The sequence below is a fragment of the Seriola dumerili genome, unplaced genomic scaffold (assembly GCF_002260705.1).
Source record: "Seriola dumerili isolate Sdu_G_001 unplaced genomic scaffold, Sdu_1.0 BDQW01000302.1, whole genome shotgun sequence".
Lineage (NCBI taxonomy): Eukaryota > Metazoa > Chordata > Actinopteri > Carangiformes > Carangidae > Seriola > Seriola dumerili.
This window is the reverse complement of record NW_019174557.1, coordinates 276,706-295,625: the sequence shown is the minus strand read 5'-3', so window position 1 is coordinate 295,625 and position 18,920 is coordinate 276,706. Positions and strand designations below refer to the sequence as shown.

The following is an 18,920-nucleotide window of genomic DNA, read 5'->3' as shown; positions in this document are numbered from 1 at the left end:
GAGTAGAGTGCAGAGACCATAGACACACATATGACTCACTTTCATTCATTTTCATACTCCTGAAACCATTCAATTATCCAGACAAAACATCCGCATAGTGTCCTGATAGCTCCTGATAAATTCAATAAAGCAAAGTTGAAGATTTCATTGTCAGCCTTCATATGACTTCATAACAGATCAAACCTGATAAGGAAAAAGATTTCTAAATATTTCTATTAAATTTATTTGGAGCTAGAAATAATGTGCAGGTCTTTTGTCTGATTTAAACCATGTCAACATGATCCCCCTGAACTCAGAGAGTACCTCTCTGCTAGGCTCTTATCTTCTCTCTCCCAGATTTCTACACTCTATTTTCTACTACCACCAAACTGACTTCTACAACATCAGTCTCCTTGTCATTAACACTAGCCAGATGTCAGCCCAATGTTAGCTGACTAAATGTGGTGCACTGACCTGGAAACTTGTGGTTCATAGGAACTACCAGTTGTGTGCTTCTCAGCTGATTCCCTCCTGGCTATTTTGTAAGTTATGCACTCAGGAGGCTGCTCACTGCGTCACATGAGTGTTTGAGTCCCGTGAACCCAGAGCATTAATGGGTAATGCTGCTATTTTTCTTAATCAGACTACCAGGCTTGGATCAATAACAAGCCAAAGGTGCATGTGTGAGTGAATGCATGTGTGTGTGGGGGGCATGTGAAAGTATGGGGTGAGGGTGTGTGTAAAAAATGCAAAATAAAAGAAAAGACAGAAGTCAAGACAGAGATTGAAAGAGTCTGTGTATAGAAACAAAATGTGCACACACAAAGTTGCACGTATGTGATCCTATGAGTGCGCGTCTGTTACTTGTGCAAGTGTGCAAGACACAAAGAACTCTGATGTGTGCCGAGCACAGACGATAACAAAGCAACGCTGAATTATTAAACAGTAGACAGAGTCATCTTGAAATGTGTCCTTGTTAAGAGACTTTATAGAAGCAGTGACAATCCCGTTGTCATTGGAAGAGGGAATCACTAAAACCACTGCCAACAAACAACAAAAGTCACTTTTAGAATACTATCTGAAAGTCACTTCTTCAGCAGCAGTATCATCTGAACAATAAAGGCACAAAGTGCTGCTCCTTGTGCATATGAGGACGCCAGAAGCCATGGTGCACAGCGAGCAAATTCAATGAGTGCATATAAACTGGAGGCTAAAACAAAAGCGATACAGAGCGCATGCACATTTGGAACCTAAAACTTCAACCTTTCCTGATACATGATACATTTCAACAATCAAGGTGAACAGCAGGTTCTAATGGAACCAACAATATCAGTATTTTAATATCAGCTACTCAGAAATATATTGAACTTGGTGAGCAGTATTTACATGGCTAAATCACAAGGAAGGTCTGCTACACAGTCCTGAGGCAGGCCAGCTGAACTTCCATTTCATTGGCCATTTAATCTATTTATTTCTTAATTATACAAAATGTGATTGCAGTTTCTTTTAGACAGGACCTCTATGAAAACAACCGGTAGTATGAAATCTGATGCCGAAAATCAACCCAGGAACTGAAGCTGCTGTATATTTTTGCTTTGTTTCCTGTATTAATGACCGCTAGCTCGCCAGCCTTAACTGGCTACACTGGTGTCTGTCACTCTACCCTCTCTACAACACGTTGGGTGCACATGCATGGGTGCATGTGCATGGATCAACTGTCTGCGCCCATGCATGTGCAAACAGCAAGAAAGTGAAATGACACGAAGATGGCACTTTGGATACCCTTCAGGGTAAATCAACTAGGGCATGTGAAAATGTATTCAGCACTTTTAGCAATTCTTTCAGCCAGGACAGCGTCACCTGCAATTAGTCAATAATGTCAAGTGATCTATTTATATCTGGGTGTGTCATTACCTCCCAGCGCATCTCCCCTCACCACAGTTTGTAAGCTTCTCCATCTGGTGTGGAAGTCATTAAATAAACAGACCTTGCAGTGAGAATATTAGCATTTACTCGCAGCAGCATTATCAACAGCAGTTCGACAGCCATTATGAACACACCTAATTAAGTTTTGCTTGAATTTCACTGGTACCTCACGTGTCCCATCAGAATGACCCTGTCTTTGTGTTCATGTAAAACAAAAGATTAGGATCAAATAGCTTCTATTGAATGCACTCTCAGTGACAGTTACTCTTGCTATTAAAAAAAACCCTGTCTTTTCCCTTCCTGCAATTTAGCCACTACAGCTTTTAAATCTCTGCCAACTGACCTACTGTCCTCTCTACCAGGATAGCAGCACTTGACCCATCTGATGTGGCTTCAACTCTGGCCCAAAACAAAGAGAAGCATGAAGAGGAACATGCAAAAGCCATGTCAGACCTCCCGCCCAGCTCCACAGAGGAATTGGCCAACACTGGACCAGGACCAGACTCCTCACAAGACCTCAGGACTTCCATTCTCTAGGGGGTCCAACTGTTTGTGTATTCCTACTGTATCAAATAACACCCAAAAAGCCACTCTTCACCCCTGCACCCAATCCTAATTTACCCTGACATCCAGTGAATCATCCTGTCTCAAACCCTAATCCAACACAGACTGCCTTGGAGTCCGACTGTAATAACTACTGTATATGTAACACATTTGTATTTGATGTTTATGACTGTATGTCTGTGCGAGTATATGTGGAAATTGAAAGAAAGAGATACTGTAACACATTTGGCATCTGTGAATGTGTGGAAGCAAAAATTCTCTGTGCATGTATGTGAGTGTAAATGTGATAAAAAAGTGTTATGAATCTAGTTTGATGTCTGTACACTCTTTAGACTAGAATGAGCTTGTTAAGAAATGTTTTTCATACTGACCACATCAGTGAAGCTGAACAAAGCTGTTAAAAACCATGTAAAAAAGGGGCAGCGGGCATGAACAATTTTCCCATTTTATCAGCAGTTCGGTACGATTTATTCACTGTGCTCTGACAGAACCATAGAGTGCCACATCTGCACAGTCTCATTAAAATGTACAACATTAGCCTACAAGAAAAAAAATAGATTTTTAATTACTGAGATGACGTTTAAAACTTGATTTGATTTTTATTCCACATAACTCCTGACCTTTGTATCATCATTTGTGATTTGAAAGTACCAAATTAAAATGATAATATTGAATGTGTGCTTTCCTTTTGCCTCCCAGTATGGATTTTCCTCTAGTTGCTCTGCAGGGTACGGTGTAAATGTTTGCTAATTTAAGCACCCAAATTAAGTAATTATAGGGAACAAATGACTAATTTGTGTGTACAAATTATCAAGAATTTTCCCCCAGACACCTGTCTGCCTCCACAGATAAACTATTACCATGTTTTTACTTGGCTGACAGTGAGTAAATTCACTCAAGTATGACTTCAGCATGAATGCTATCTCACAGTCAAGTCTTTTATTGTGTGAGTGACCACACAGACTGGCGTCATTTGGGTTATGATCACAAGGCATGTGAATGAGTGTTTGAGAAAGCGCTTGAACCCTCAAGTGTATCCATGTGTACTGTGTACTGTGCACTGTGCATGTGCACGCACGTGTGTGTGTGTGTGTGTGTGTGTGTGTGTGTGTGCGTGTGTGTGTGTGTATGCATGTGTGTGTGGGTGCTTACACAAGCTCCAGAGAGGTCTGGTCATGCGCTCGATAGCTATTTAAGCCAGGAGAGGGGAATGGGCCGACTCTTGGGGGGATACAGTTCTGCAGACAGAGAGGAGCAGCATGCACAGTCAGAGGTAGGGGCAACACATTACACTGATGCTTTTTCACAGAATGCACTGCAGAATACAATGAGTCTTGCAACTCACAGTGTGAGTAGCTGCTTCAGTACCATTTACAATCTCAAAGTGAGCATCGGGCTATTGTACAGTTCAGCTATTGGCAAAATTAGTTTTATTTGAGATGATATAAAACAGATTCCCACAAAACAACCAATGTTGCACTGGCTGAGTATTATTATATTCCTAACAAAGGCACTGCATTCAATCATTTATAATACGCTGCATCTCTGCAGAAGTGCAACATGCAAAATTCAGTTTTTTGTTTTTTTTTAATTGGTAACTTTACTTGGGTGGTTGTTATCACCATTCTGCTGTAAAATAACAGCTCCTGACAAATTATTAGTCTCCTCTCATTCGTCCCTAATCAACAGGCTTCAAAAGACAAGCAAATCTAACTACAAAAATGGTTGAAGCAAACCATTTCTTGCCATCTATTGTTGAAAGCTTTTCTGAACTTGTAAGAGTTGAAAGCTAATGGCTTTGTGAATTATGAATAATGACTCGTACTGCCTGCAGGGGCGTGTAAGAAGTTTCAGAATAATGTTAAGAAAACTGGCTGTATTCAAATTTTTTTTTTGTCTTGATCTTACCAAATGTGTGCTGGGATAGGCTCCAGCCCCTACAACCCTGAACATGATAAGTGGTTTAGAAAAAGATGGGTGGATGGATGGATGGATGTAAAACAATAATTCTCAACATGTAAAATGTGTCTACTTTCTCTATGTGTTTCTAAAATTCCTAACCTATTCATCTCCCTAAAATTAACTCCCTTCTTTCACCTTCCTTATTTCTGGATTTTGATAGCATGTGGAGAGCGGGTCTCCTGGTGGTGACCCTAGGTGTCACCCTAACGCTGGCCCAGTTCCCCCGGGAGTGCATTACCCCAGAGGGGCTGCGGAGCGGCCAGTGCTGCCCGTCCATTCCAGGGGCGGCAGGGGACGAATGTGGTTCCAGCACAGGAAGGGGTCAGTGTGTGTCCATCGCAGCAGACAACCGCCGCCACGGACCCCAGTACCCTTATGCTGGCCGAGATGACAGAGAGAGGTGGCCGCTGAGATTTTTCAACCGCACGTGCCAGTGTAATGGGAATTTCAGTGGCTATAACTGTGGGCAATGCCGACATGGGTTAACTGGACCAAACTGTGATCAGAGGATCTCTGTGGGTAAGAGAATGAATGCTGTCTAAACTCAGCACTGGCGACCTAAAAATTCAGTCCTAAAAAGTATATCTCCGACTGCACCCTTAAAGATCTCAGTGGGTTTCAAAAACGTAGGAAAATACATCAGCCAAAGGAATGAAGGCTACATTTATTGTACGCCAAAAGAAATGTCTGTTAATTTTTAATAACATTTTCCTCTCTTCCCTGTTCCTTCGTTCCCCACACCTCAACAACCCCATATTCTCACTCTCCCTGCCTTCCTGTCTTCATCTACTCCATTAACCTCACTCCAGTGAGGAGGAATATCATGCAGATGAGCACATCTGAGAAGCAGGCATTTGTGAACGCTCTAGACCGAGCTAAGAGGACTGTCCACCCTGACCTGGTCATCTGTACAAGACGGTATCTAAGCATTTTTAACAGTTACATAATTCCAACTATTCTGTATAGTGTTAATTGTAATTTTAAAAAATGCTAAAGAATACTTAAAAATTGATTTAACGACCTAATTTCAAAGGGGGATTGATCTTCACTCAGCCAGTCTTTGCTCTTGAATCACGACTGAGGAACAAACAGCCGAGCTTTGCCCGAGGACCCGCAGGCTCAGTCTAGCTGAATCTGGCAGTTGAAAGCTCAGTAATATAGCTATGGGTGAACCCATGCTGTGTTTTGAAAATTATCAGTTAAAATCATGAAAATTTCTCATGGCAGCTTTCTTTTTAAGCTGCAGGTAGAAGAGCAAATTATCAGTTTAGCCGGGAGTAAGGGGATTTATAGTCTTCTGAGTAACAGCACATAAATCTGTGAATAACCTCCTTCCAAATCAGCTGAGGGTTGTAGTAGATTAATTTTTGAAGTAGTTCTCAGAAGCCCTTTTAACCTCCTAGTCAAAAAATTACATTTTTCCTGTATTAATAGCCACGCCCAGGTTTTTAGCTACAGTCCCCCCAGGCAACTTCATGCAGAAATAAAATGTACATAGTGTCTACCAATTTGTAATTCACCTAAAAGCATATATCCTCTCAAATCAATGGATGTTATTACAAGGACATCTAAGAGCAGTGTGGAGGCAAAATAAACAAGGTGACATGTCTTCCATTCCTCTTTAGGTACCAGGAGGTGTTTGGGCCTGATGGCAACACGCCCCAGTTTGAGAACATCACCATTTACAACTACTTTGTTTGGAGCCACTACTTCTCTGTCAGTAAAACCTACCTGGGGCCAGGCCAGACCAGTTTTGGAGGCGTAGACTTCTCCCACGAGGGCCCGGGTTTTGTCACCTGGCACCGTTTTCATCTGCTGCAACTGGAGAGAGACATGCAGGTGAGTACAGAGAAGGGAAAGGAGGGGGACGGTGGAAAGAAAAAGAGGGAAGGAGAGGAGGCTTTTGGGCTGATGAAGGAAGTGAAGAGGAAAGGAAAGAGTTTGGGGATCTGAAGAGATGGAGCGGAAAGCTATCCTAGAGGAGAATGGGGAGCAGGGAGGGAGGAGAACAGACAGAGAGGTAAGAGAGAAATATACTGAGGTGGAAAGTGGGAGAAAAATGGTATGAAAAAGTGACAAGTGGTGAAAAAAAATATGGGATTTAAAGCGCAAAGAAAGTGAGAAGGAGCTAGAAATGTCTCTTTACACACACACAAACACAAACACACACACACACACACACACGTATCAGTCAATCCAGCCACTAACACCTGCCTTCTTCCATCTATTATTCCATCTGTGCAGGACATGCTGGGTGACCCCACCTTCGCCCTGCCCTACTGGAACTTTGCCATCGGAGGCAGCGAGTGCGACATCTGCACTGACGACCTGCTGGGAGCCAGGAGCACCTTTGATATGAACTCGATCAGCTCTAACTCCGTGTTCTCCCAGTGGAGGGTCATCTGTGAGAGTGTGGATGACTACGACTCTTTGGGCACCATCTGCAACAGTGAGCACAGTCGCAGAAACACACACACTATATCTCAACTCTGCAAGAGAGCGGTGCTGATATACAACATAGTCTCGGCTGCATCAGAAAAGAGGGCAAAGAGCTCATAAAGAGAGCATGTAGAACATAAGCTGCTATAAATAATACCACACAGCTGTTGTGCTGCATTAGATATTGCTCGATATTAGTTTGGTTGAAACTACTCTACTTGTTAAACACTGCCTTCTGAGTTACTGCGTGCTTCTTAAAACCCTGGATTTTGAAACATTTTCTGATTTAGTGACCCTAATTTCTCTACAGCAGAAATCAGTACATACTGTAGTTTTTCAAGTGTTAATTCCCAATGGGTCAGGAGGTTTAGAGTGGAATAAGAGAACTCTGTGTAACACTGTGGTAAGATAGACTTTAGGTGATCAGATTTGCAGGGATTGGCTCTTATTCCACAGTGGCACCAGATTACTACCCTAAATCACTACATTTCCTTCTGTTTTCAAATAAAACACATTCATACAGTATTTTCTTTTCATGTGGAATTGTGGAATAATTAAGAATGTCAATCCGCTCTACTACAAAAACATGAAAGGTCCTCCGTTTGGAATAACTTGCATATGCATAAGGAAAACGGCTGAGGAAATTCAGTAACAGGTAGAACATGTGAGTGGCCAACGTGCGAGTGATCTGTCTCATTAATCCCCTTGGAGAGTCACGACAGGCCTGGTATTTCCTGCGTCAACAAGCAACATCACCTTAAATGGGTTGGGGGGGGGGGGGGTGCGCTCATGTGCATGTGCTTGTTGAAGACAGGAATCTAGCAGTCTTCTGGTTCCTTTGATCTAAGGGAATAGTCTTCAAACAGACAGACAACTCAGTTATGTAGCCTTCTGTTTATGTGCCCATGCGTGTGTGTGTAGGAGAGAAAGCACAAAAAAAAAGAGATCACGCATGCAGGAGAGAAAAAAAACCCAAAAAACTTCTGTTCAGTCACAAAGCTCCCACTCACTACTGTTGACTTTTAGTGAATAATTAAAATAGAAAACTGCCATCCTGTCATGTTTAAGGCTGATTAAACTAGTCTAGTCTCCCACATAGAATTAGAAAGTGGTTAAATAATACAACATTTCTAATCATGTTTCTTTCCATTTCTGTGGGGACCACTGGCCTAAATCTGAAACACAATCTCAATGCCCCACTAACCAAAAAAAAAAAAAAGTCACTGTTGAAGTTATCCTCTGTCTGGGTGCAGAGGTAATTATATTTGTCGTCAGTTAGATAATACCAGCTCTGGTTCTGTCTTTATCACCCAGACACGGAAACCAGTCCCATCAGGAGGAACCCAGCCGGCAACGTGGCACGGCCCATGGTGCAGAGGCTGCCGCAGCCCCAGGATGTGTTGGACTGTCTGGAGCTCAACACGTTCGACACTCCTCCTTACTACTCAACCTCCTCTGAGAGCTTCAGGAACACCATTGAAGGTGCGCAGTCATGCTTCAAGGGGTCAGAATCAAAGCAACACTTAACATCCTCCCATCAACCAAAGGGGGCTATTCAAGTCTCAGCTCACAAGTACAGAGCTGCTGAAGTGCTGCGTGACTGCACAGATACAAAACACAATGCCTGAAACATACACACAAACTAGATCCTCCACCCACACGCACATATGGTTAGCTCCAATACAGCATTTGTTGCTCCTAATTTTGGTAAATCAGTGCTTTCATTTAATGGCTTTGTTGTTCTGTTTTTTCTAGGCTACAGCGCCCCACAGGGGATGTACGACCCGGTGATCCGCAGCCTCCACAACCTCGCCCACCTCTTCCTCAACGGGACAGGTGGACAGACTCACCTGTCACCCAATGATCCCATCTTTGTCCTGCTGCACACCTTCACCGATGCAGTCTTTGACGAGTGGCTCCGCAGGCACCAACCAGGTATTCACAGACTGAACTAGGTGCAGATACAGAAACGTGACTCACTCTGAAGGATAAATAGATGGGTAAACCTATTTGTCTCATCTTGCAGGTGAAATAGTGTACCCTGAGGAGAACGCACCGATTGGACATAACCGCAGGTTCAACATGGTTCCTTTTTGGCCCCCTGTCACCAATGCCGAGATGTTTGTCTCTGCCCCAGAAAATCTAGGATACTCCTATGAGGTCCAGTGGCCATGTGAGTTGCAGCACACACTGACACACGCACATACACTCACCAAAATAGTCACACCCAAATACCTCAATTGACATCCCCTTCTTTTTCCATAGCTCGTGCCTACACCCTGTCTGAGATCATCACAATAGCTATTGTTGCGGCAGTGCTGGTGCTGGCAGTGGTGGGCGGTGTCATCGCCTGTGCTGTACGCGCCCGTTCCTACCGCTCAGCTGAGGCCTTGGAGCCACTGCTCGGAGAAACTTTCCGACGCTACTCAGAAGACGACCGGAGGTTGGACAAATCACAGTCTGTTGTCTAAATCTATGCCTTTCTAGAGAGGCCTTAACATTTGCGTTTGTTTAACTTTTTTTTTTTTTTTTTTTTTTTTAAATACTCCCACTTCTTTTAATAAAGGTGAACTGGTTTCAAACCCAGACCCTGTGTCAGTGTGATCATATTTACTATAAACTGCGGGGCTGCCTGAGTTTTTGTTTGACACATATAGAGGAACAGATCAAGATGTCTGACAGCCTAGAGCAGCTCAGTTTATAGTGAATCGGCAAGAAGATACAAGTATTCATTTACTGGCCTTTTTAACTGTACTGGATATTTAAATTCAGTGATGACTCTTGACATGATCTTATACTCTAAAAGATAATTTCTCCCTTTCACTTTCATTTCCTCAGCTCCCAGCTACATGAATCATGATGCTTCTATATTCATGCAGATAAGAGTGAATTATATGCTGTAACTGTATGAACAGACCACAGACAGATCTTAATACTAGAGGCCTTTTGCTGCAGGAGCAAATTTGCTTGTCTGAAGCCTCAGGCTAACAAGCAAAACACACCACTTGTATGTTACCTCTAACCGATGAGTCAGATCAAGTCCATGCAAATTTCCATATGTTCATAACAGCACACACACTGCCCTCATGTGGATACAAAATGTTACTGCAACATGATTCAATTAATAAGTTATTTGTTTTTTCCACAATAATCTTACATGATGATCTTGATGAAATAACAACACGATAGGATACACCATTAACTATGACAGTTACCATAAAGCTGCTGCATACACTGTCCACACTCAGAAGCAGGCCCAGGTTAAGAATGGAGAGGCCCCTAGGCACAAAATCTTGGGGGCCCCTCGCCCCCAATCCGCTCTCCTCACGTTTGCAATCCCAGGTTTTCAATTACAGATTCTCAGCAGAAGCTACTATCTGTTGAAAATACCTGTAGTTTATACAGGATTAACACTGACAGGCTACAGCCTATGATCACAACCTGAATGACTATGTCAAAACCTGTAGACATATTCTACCAAACAGGATTTACACCACATGATTGCAACAATACTTTCCTGAGCCAGAAGCAACAATATCACCGTATTGGCCTACAATGTCTGCATGGCATACACAAGCACATACTGCCCCACTTCCAACCGGTACAGTTGTATAATTCAGATTCTTCCATAACACACACACACACACACACACACACACACACACACACACACACACAGACAGCTTAGGTAAACCTAGAACAAATAATATATGTAACCTGTATCATACGGGCTTTCCACCATATCAACCATCCTGGTTTAGAGACGCAATGACACAACAGTCAAATGTGTCCAAAACCAACCAATGTCAACTACTTCTCATTGTATAAACACAAGAAGAATGTATACAAATAGGATATAGGCCAGTAAAGAATAATAATGTGAGAGAAAACCTACCTTATATGACGTTTTTCCTCGAAAACTCCTCCACTCCACCATTTAAGTCCAGCTCTCTGACGAGCTCCGTCAGAGCCAGTGTTATATTAAGGCGGAGATCAGGATGGGGAAGTTGGACAGGTGTATGTCGCAGGGCTGTGGCTCTCCGGTGTTCAGCTGAGCTAACATTAACTGCTGCCGCGTTACTGTAGTCCTCTGCAGAGTTAGCATCGTCCTACCCAGGCGCGTTGCTAATGCTAGCAAGCCGAGTAGCCGACTTCTCGAAAAAAAAAAGCCGAGATAGATACTATCTTTGACCGAACTTCCTTTTCTCTGAGTACTTTTCTTTTTTCCGTTTCTATTTGCTGCCCCACTGCTCTAACGTTTGTTTTCTATTTTGTTTTAAGAAACATTTTTGCGGCGACCAGCCGGATCTACCGCTAAATTCCCACGGTCACCACCTGACCTCTGACCTCCTTCGTCATCGTCATAATAACGCATGATACAGACACTTCCAGCAAACCGATCATATATATTTTTTTGCAACCAAAGTAACTCTGCATTCATTGGTTCGTATTTCAACATACACACGCACACACAAAATTATTTTTTATGATTTCATTAAAAGAAAATTGAGGCCACAGTTGGTGGGAGTTTGGACGCCCCCTAGAGGTCGGAGGCCAACGAGATAATCCCTACTTGTTTAGCACCATTTCTACAAGGGCTCTAGGTCTGAGTAGGCCTGATTTCACTGAACTGTTAGTGAGGACTTCAGTTCATGGTCAGTGACATTTTGTTCTGCACGTGTTTCTGACTAAACTGGCCACTTTCGTTTTACATTATTAATATGAAAACTTGCCATGGCTTCACCAAAACCGATGTTAGTCATTTCCTAATGCAGGTACTGAACTGCAAAATGCATCACAGATAAGTGCTTCCTATGTCTTGTTATGACCTTTTCATCTGCAAGGAAAAAACCATAGACTATATATGGAAACAACACGCTCGTTTCCTCCTCTTAGAAATTTTGACCTACACACATAACCAAAGCGCTGCTTGCACTGCCCATTTATGATCCATTTGTGGAAAGTTAAAGGAAGGGTTTTAGCAAGCCTACCACTGATGTCACTGAGGCTGTGTTCTCCTACGTTTATCTCTTTCTGGGGATTTTGGGGGTTGAGGAGCAGTTTAACTTTTCTTCAATTCAGTTCATTTTTATTTCATTGCCAAACATTATCTCAAGGCAAGGCACTTTACAGAGTAAGGTCAAGACCTTACAATATTATAGAGTGAAACCCAACAGTTCTCACCATGAGCAAGCACCTGGAGACAGTGCAGAGGAAAAACTCCCTTTTAAGAGGAAGGGACCTCAGACAGAACTGGACTCAGGGTAGGCGCCCGTCTGGGGGGGAAACACAAGTATATACTGGTAATAATGATAATAAAATTGGTGGTACTTATGGGTGTAATAATTTGTGTGATAATAACAGCAGAGATAATAGCAGCACCAACTAATCATTTAAAGATACACAAAGTGGATTTTCAGTATTTTTTAGATTTAGTGTCTTAAATTTGCAGCTATGAAAATTAACAAATAGAACCATTTAACAGCATCAAGTAAAGAACAATAAGAAAGTGGCTTTTAGACCAACATGTGAAGAAATCATGAGACATTCAAGTGGTTTTTTTTTCTTAATGAATTAAGAATTCATTGCGCAAGAAATGAATGAATCAAACAAGGAAAAAAATACAAATGAATAGAAACAAATTCACTTATCTTCAAAATGATTTTTTTTAATGTGTGGCTACAGCTATGCCTAAAGCATAGTTGGATAAAGGAGAGAAAAGTCCTAGAAATCTGAATTTGAAAAGACTGAAATTACTTGACTGTCAAATTCTTGTTTTAATAAGACAGAGTGATTTTAAAACTCATAACCAGATTATACAGCGTGCGATGCTGTGCTTCTCTGCCATAACTGCATGACGGTACCTAATTATTTCTTGCTTCAGGCGATGCTACTGAATAAAATGGCGTGACATAGGCATGCATGCCTCTGTATGAAATATTTCCCATCAGTCCAGCTCATTTGCTTGTGACAACCTAGACTCAGTATTGGGGCATGGTATGGAAATGGTGACACCTAAAGTGGCAGCTGCAATTTACTATAAAGTATATTCAGTAGTTACAGTGAATCTCCTGGTTGGGATATTTTTATCGTGCTTTAAAGAGAGCAAAATTTTAAGACTCAGCACTGGATTGAATTACTTAGGATTGGCATTTTCGCAGTGCAGGCTAGTATCCTGAAAAAGACTCAGAGGGAAATGGATGGCGAAGAAGAAGAGATTTTTTTGGACCCACCATCAGTTGGCTGTTCTCTCTGTACCAGCAGGTTACACTGACTGCTAAAGACACAATCCTGTGGATTTATTAATATGGATAGATGTGACAGTCACACATAGAACAATCATTTGGCCACTGCTACCCTCCGGAGGGAGAGGATCATTAGTGCTTTTCTTTTCAAGTGTGCTCTCATGAAAGTCATGTTTATTTTCAACTGCATGAAAATGCATCGCAGTTTTGCAGCCACAGTATCTAGGCCCTGCTGTAGTTTTTTTTACATGATGGAAAAGAGGGTAAGAAGGGCCATGGGGTGGAAAAGGTACCGTTGCATGTGGCCTGCTGGCACATTCCTCATAAATGTTTGAGGAAAAGGGAATTTGAGCCTGGCTGTGAAAACCAGCAGATCAGTTTTCTTGCTTAATGAAAGAGAAGAAAGGGAGATGTTACCGCATCTGCCCCCTGCTACCCCCACAAGAGCTGTATGGAAATCCACAATCCAAGCTCAAATGATAAAAATATAATATTAATAAATATGTAAATTTGCTTTAAGATGCCAAATGAGTAGCAGATATGATAGTTTTATTTTTCACAAAGGAAGAATCATTATATTGTCAGAAACATCCGCGTTAAATGCACAAAAAGCACTGTGCAATTTCTCCATCTTAAAACCCTCTTCACGCCAGCCTTTAGGCAGGCAATTGTTCATCTGGAGAAGGATAAACCAGACTGTGATGGCTGGGTTTCAATAAAGCTTGCAATGTGAACAGATGGCTTTGATTAATGCGGAGGCTCCAGACAGGATCTCCCTAGATGCCTCCTATTTCCTAAATGAGACATTTGTGTGCAAATGTATTGTTTGTCAAGTTGTCACCAGTAACTCCAGTAATTAAAGGGAAAGTTCTGTGAATTTAAGAAAAATAAGATAAAATGAAATAAAAATAAAATAAAAAAGGCACAATTTCAGTCTCTCTTGGTTTGTCCCTCACTCAGGTTGTAAACCAATTAAGACTGATTTCTTTTGCTTTCTCCGAGATGTTGTACTAACTAATCCTCCTCTCCTCTCGTCTCCTATCCTATCCTCTCCTCTCCTGTCGTCACTCTAATCCCTACTCTGTGATTTAGTGGTGCCCTGTCATTCCATGATATACTGTATGACACACACTTCTTCCTAGCACCTTGACTAAACCTGAGTGATCCTCATTACGTATTCATGTTTGACAAAGACGGAGAGAAAGAACGAGAACTAAAGACAAAAAGCGTAACCACGACAATAAAACATCTCCAAGGAAAAATGCAGTCCACTGGTTTGGAAAAAAATGATGAAAAATGAACAAAATGATGAAAAATATGCAAAAAAAGTTTATATATATATATAAGGACATATATATATACATATATATATGTCCTTAAAAACGTGACTTAAGGCCCAGATGTTCTTGTTTAACAGTTCACGAATCTCAGATTTTCTCAAATTCTTCTTCCTGATCTGCATCTGAGGGCTTTGGAAGTCAAACAATGTGATATCCATGGGCTTATCCTACTCAGTATTAATTCACAGAGACGGCACAGAGTATCAGAAAACAGGAAAGATTCCTAGGTTGTTGTCATTCATCATTAAAATATAACCATCTTTAAGGTGAACGCTTGTCTCACTATGACATTTCATGCAGATGTACATCTGGCAAGTCAGTAAACAGAATCATGGAATTCCAATTTCGGATACAACAACTCTAACAAATGACCATTTAATAGGATCACTCACAGTACATTCAATTATACAATGCTACACAATGCAAACACTCAGGTGTGCTTGTGTGTGTGTGTGTGTGTGTGTGTGTGTGTGTGTGTGTGTGTGTGTGTGTGTGTGTGTGTGTGTGTGTGTGTGTGTGTGTGTGTGGTGGCTCTGAGGACTACTCACATAAATGAAATAAAATAAATGACAGTGAAGAAAATGTAAATATCACAGTATATATAAAATCATATAAAACAGTTATGAGAAGGTTTCTAAATAAAGATTGCACTTTATGCTCTAACAATACTCCATTAAAGTCCAAAAAAACAACTGATAAAATTTAAGATTATGAAAACAGTAATAAATAAATAATAAATAAATAATAACAAATCAGTTACTCCTGGAGCTGACATTTAAAGTAACTGGAATTAGCAGCTGCTTTTAACAGATGTAGCAAAATGAGTTTCTTTTCTGTTCTAACTCCTTCACACAAGGTGGTTCTAATCGCTAATCATACACGTCATTTAATACACTGATAAGTCAAGGAATTAGGACACATTTTTAATTATTAGAATATGAGAATGAGGAATAAAAGTAAAACAGTCTTACACAAAGCAATTATCCTAAAACCTTATTGCCATATAAAAGATTGGCAGAAGCACTTGGCATGTAGTGGGCCTTAGGAGTTTATCACAGTAATTAGCTCTGAGCGAACACAAGTCAGGAGACAGCAGTAAAACATGTCACATGTCAGATGTTTCTATTGCATTCATTTGTCGGCTGATTCAGTGGTTTGTGGATGGTGATTTATTCATGAGTGTGTTTACATGTGAAATGATGCATATCAATGCATAAGTGTATTACAAATACCTTGAACAGGGTAATTAAGACACAATATATCATCATTAGTTGGGACACTGTGATGTTGGCTTCTTTATGATCTGCTTTTGGTGCTTTGATTTCTATGAACGTCGCTTCCATGGTAATATAAAAAATGCGGAAATATTCATCATTGCTGTATGAAGATTCATAACATTAACACATTATTTCAAATAACACCTTCACAGGAATATGAGTTTATATCAGGAATATTGTGTGCATTTAAACACAACCGCGCTGCAGTTAGAGGTAGCTTCCCTAAACTAAATGCAGATAAATTGACACTCACAGTATCTACTCTGCTTATGATTCTAAACAAAACTACATCACTTTAACTATCCTTATTTGCCCTCTCAGGTGTTTGTGAAGCAGTTTCTACAGGAAGTAGCTGACATCACCTGAGGGCTACTTTGCCATAATAATCAAACATAAACTAAATGGGACAAAATGAACCATGTCTCAGGAGAGAACGGTGAGGACTACGCTCCCCTTGGTCTTCTTGAGGATGTCCACAGCTTCTGCGTGGGTCACACCCTCCAGGCAGTGTCCATTCACTGCAATGATCTGATCTCCACGTTTCAGCCTGCCGTCTTCTATGGCCGCCCCCTGCAGAGCACAAAGACACGCGTATCACCACGATCACCAGATCAAAAACTGTTCACACCGACTCAACGACACATATGAGAGGTGTAGATAGAAGATAACAACAGTATACTGCAATATGTGACAAATAATGTCAGTGCCAACAGCTGTCAGATTAAAATAAAATGCTTGACTATATAAGTTTAATATGTAACTCAGACGATCCTTCCTAGATATTTAATAAGATAATCATATAGCCTTATTGCAGTTGTATTAGAGGTGAAATAACTCATCTTACAACATTCTTTTTGCAGGTTAAAAGAGACTAAGGAGACTAAGTTCTACTATTATTATTTGTAGGAGCCAAAATATGTTTTTGCTTATGTTTATATTTGCTTGGGCTGCACATATTGCGTCACTTCCGTTGATTGACACATGGGTGTGGTTTCCCCTTATTTTACCTGCTCACTTGGGTGGCGGTGGGAGATTTGGACAAAGGGATTTGGTAGAGCTCCAATATATTTTCTGTTGACCGTCACCATCGTCATCATTATCACCATCGTCTTTTCATCACTTTATTCTCACAGTCGGATCACGTCAGGTTTTATATTTTTGAGGAACAGCTGCTTGTCAGTCCTTTTTGATTTTTTCATTCAATAAACTTCAGTAAAAAGCAGTAGTAATAGCCACAATTGCTATATTGCTATATTGTCATAGTATATCCGTTGTTTCAAACCTTAAGCCCTTGGCAGTTTATGACTTGAAAGTGTCAGTGTAACTGAACACAAAGCTGTGCTGAGATTAGATTTCTGAACCAGGATCCCCATGAAAGATTTCTCCCTGGAGGACGTTCTCTCACCTTGTTGAAGACAGTTTTGATGTAGATCGGCAGGTCTCCGTGAGGGCTGCCGAACCCTCCTACGATGCTGAAACCCAGGCCTGAGGAGCCTCTCTCCAGAGTGATGGTCTTATACATGCGAGCACTGTGGGAATAGAATGCAAAACAATGGAGGTGTGTTGCTCTGCGTGTTGCACCAGCTCCACACTGCAAATTTGCTGTGTGTTTGTGTGAATGTATGTGAAGTATCTCATCTCACTAGGGCAGACAACATGTGAGGAAAGACAGGTGAATTTCTAATGTGCTGTGTGGTTAAATGTGACGAATCCCAGAATTATTTTTGACACCTTTTCAGAGCGAGACTGCAATACTCGAGAGCACAGTTTCACAACCTCAGGGTTGAGACCTCTATTGGGTTGCCTGTTTTGCACAAAGGGTTGCAGCAGACTTAAGACTGATATAATGATGCCTCCTGAATGACATTAAAATGCCAGTTACCAGATCAGATTCTAGAGTTTTATAGTATTTTCAAATGTATTATTCAGTTCAATAAGCTGCCAAAAACCCTTAAGTGAAACAGAAATGTGAAATTACCTGAAAACAATCAATTGAAAACAAACCAAATCACAGAACATAAAAACACTTAAGCTCATTCTGGCCAAAAGTACATTCATCCCAATGCTTGTCACGCAGTGGCTGCACTTCCTCACTATTGTCAAGGGAACCGAGGGGTTTGCCTTTGTCCTTATTCAGTGAATAAACCAGGAGGGAGCCAAACTAAGATCATAAAGCACAACAGCAGGAGACTTGACAGCAAACTGATTATTACCAGAGGTTGTTGTGAAAGCAGGGCAGGCTGCTGGGTTGGCCTGATGACCGGGCATGGACACTGTGGTCCTGTGTGCTGCACCCACCAGAACCTGCTGCGACCTAAATACACGAGAGATAGACATGACAAAAGAATGTGTAAATATGGAGATAAACATATATTTTTTTAGAACCTTAAATGAACTCAATTAGCAATGAAATAGTTGGACGATAGTATGATATCCTATTGCTGCAATAACCTGGTCATGCCTGTCCTAATGTTAATACAGTGGGAGTAATTATAAAACATAAAAACTTTAGATTTTTTTTTAACACACAATGCACTTGTCAAGAACAACCGACACCCGGTTCCTCACAATCTTCCCAGAAGCTTATTAACATGAAAACAAACAGTTTAAAATCAGTGTCAGACATGCAATTGTCTTGAAATTACAGTGTAGTGCTCACAAACAAAATACTGATAATGAGGCGACGGCTGAAACTATACACTATCTCATTTCAGCTCCTTGTTAAAAACTTGATGTTTGAGTTGTATGCCTATAAAATGATGTCTCTGTGACTTTGACAAAAGTGGAAATGACCGAGAGGAAGCAGGTTATGGTCACATGGCAACACTGAAATAAAACTTGCTGATGTTATCGCACAGTAACGTAGCGCCGCACGGGCTTTATAGATGAGCAGCTGCATTTCTCACTGCGACATTACCTGCAGACTGATGGTTCCGGTGGCGTTCTTCAGGAGGGCTCCGGCGTGGACATGAGTCATTCCCTCCGTGGACACATCATTGATACTGAGAATCTTGTCTCCTGTCTAATGGACACACAAAAACACAAACTTCTACTTCTATACTTATGAGGAAACTGTATTGAGTTAAAGTAACTCCAAGGAAGTTTATTCTAACCATAAACTATAACCACTATATGCCTACCTCAAGATTTACCCTAAGCTTAATCTAGCATTTTTTACTTTTAGGATG

The 18,920-nt window shown here is 41.2% G+C and overlaps 2 protein-coding genes across 2 annotated transcripts in view; one reads left to right on the top strand and one right to left on the bottom strand.

Annotated features, from left to right (window-relative positions):
* Positions 1-3,696: 3,696 nt before the first annotated feature.
* LOC111231526 (5,6-dihydroxyindole-2-carboxylic acid oxidase-like) lies at positions 3,697-9,380 on the top strand. Its single transcript, XM_022758654.1, has 9 exons — positions 3,697-3,742; positions 4,592-4,950; positions 5,241-5,349; positions 6,057-6,270; positions 6,676-6,880; positions 8,185-8,352; positions 8,626-8,805; positions 8,897-9,043; positions 9,136-9,380. The coding sequence occupies exons 1-9, from the start codon at positions 3,729-3,731 to the stop codon at positions 9,339-9,341; spliced, it is 1,602 nt and encodes a 533-aa protein (XP_022614375.1). The 5' UTR covers positions 3,697-3,728; the 3' UTR covers positions 9,342-9,380.
* A 6,775-nt stretch (positions 9,381-16,155) lies between these two features.
* LOC111231519 (multiple PDZ domain protein-like) overlaps positions 16,156-18,920 on the bottom strand; it is a 38,496-nt gene continuing 35,731 nt past the window's right edge. The window contains 4 exon segments of the mRNA XM_022758637.1: positions 16,156-16,302; positions 17,138-17,261; positions 17,946-18,046; positions 18,650-18,750. Coding sequence (XP_022614358.1) covers positions 16,156-16,302; positions 17,138-17,261; positions 17,946-18,046; positions 18,650-18,750 — 473 coding nt within the window.

Coding starts and splice junctions, on each gene's coding strand:
- LOC111231526 (XM_022758654.1), top strand. Junction 8,806..8,896: donor GCTCCGCAGGCACCAACCAG/GTATTCACAGAC, acceptor CTCATCTTGCAG/GTGAAATAGTGTACCCTGAG. Junction 9,044..9,135: donor CTATGAGGTCCAGTGGCCAT/GTGAGTTGCAGC, acceptor CTTTTTCCATAG/CTCGTGCCTACACCCTGTCT.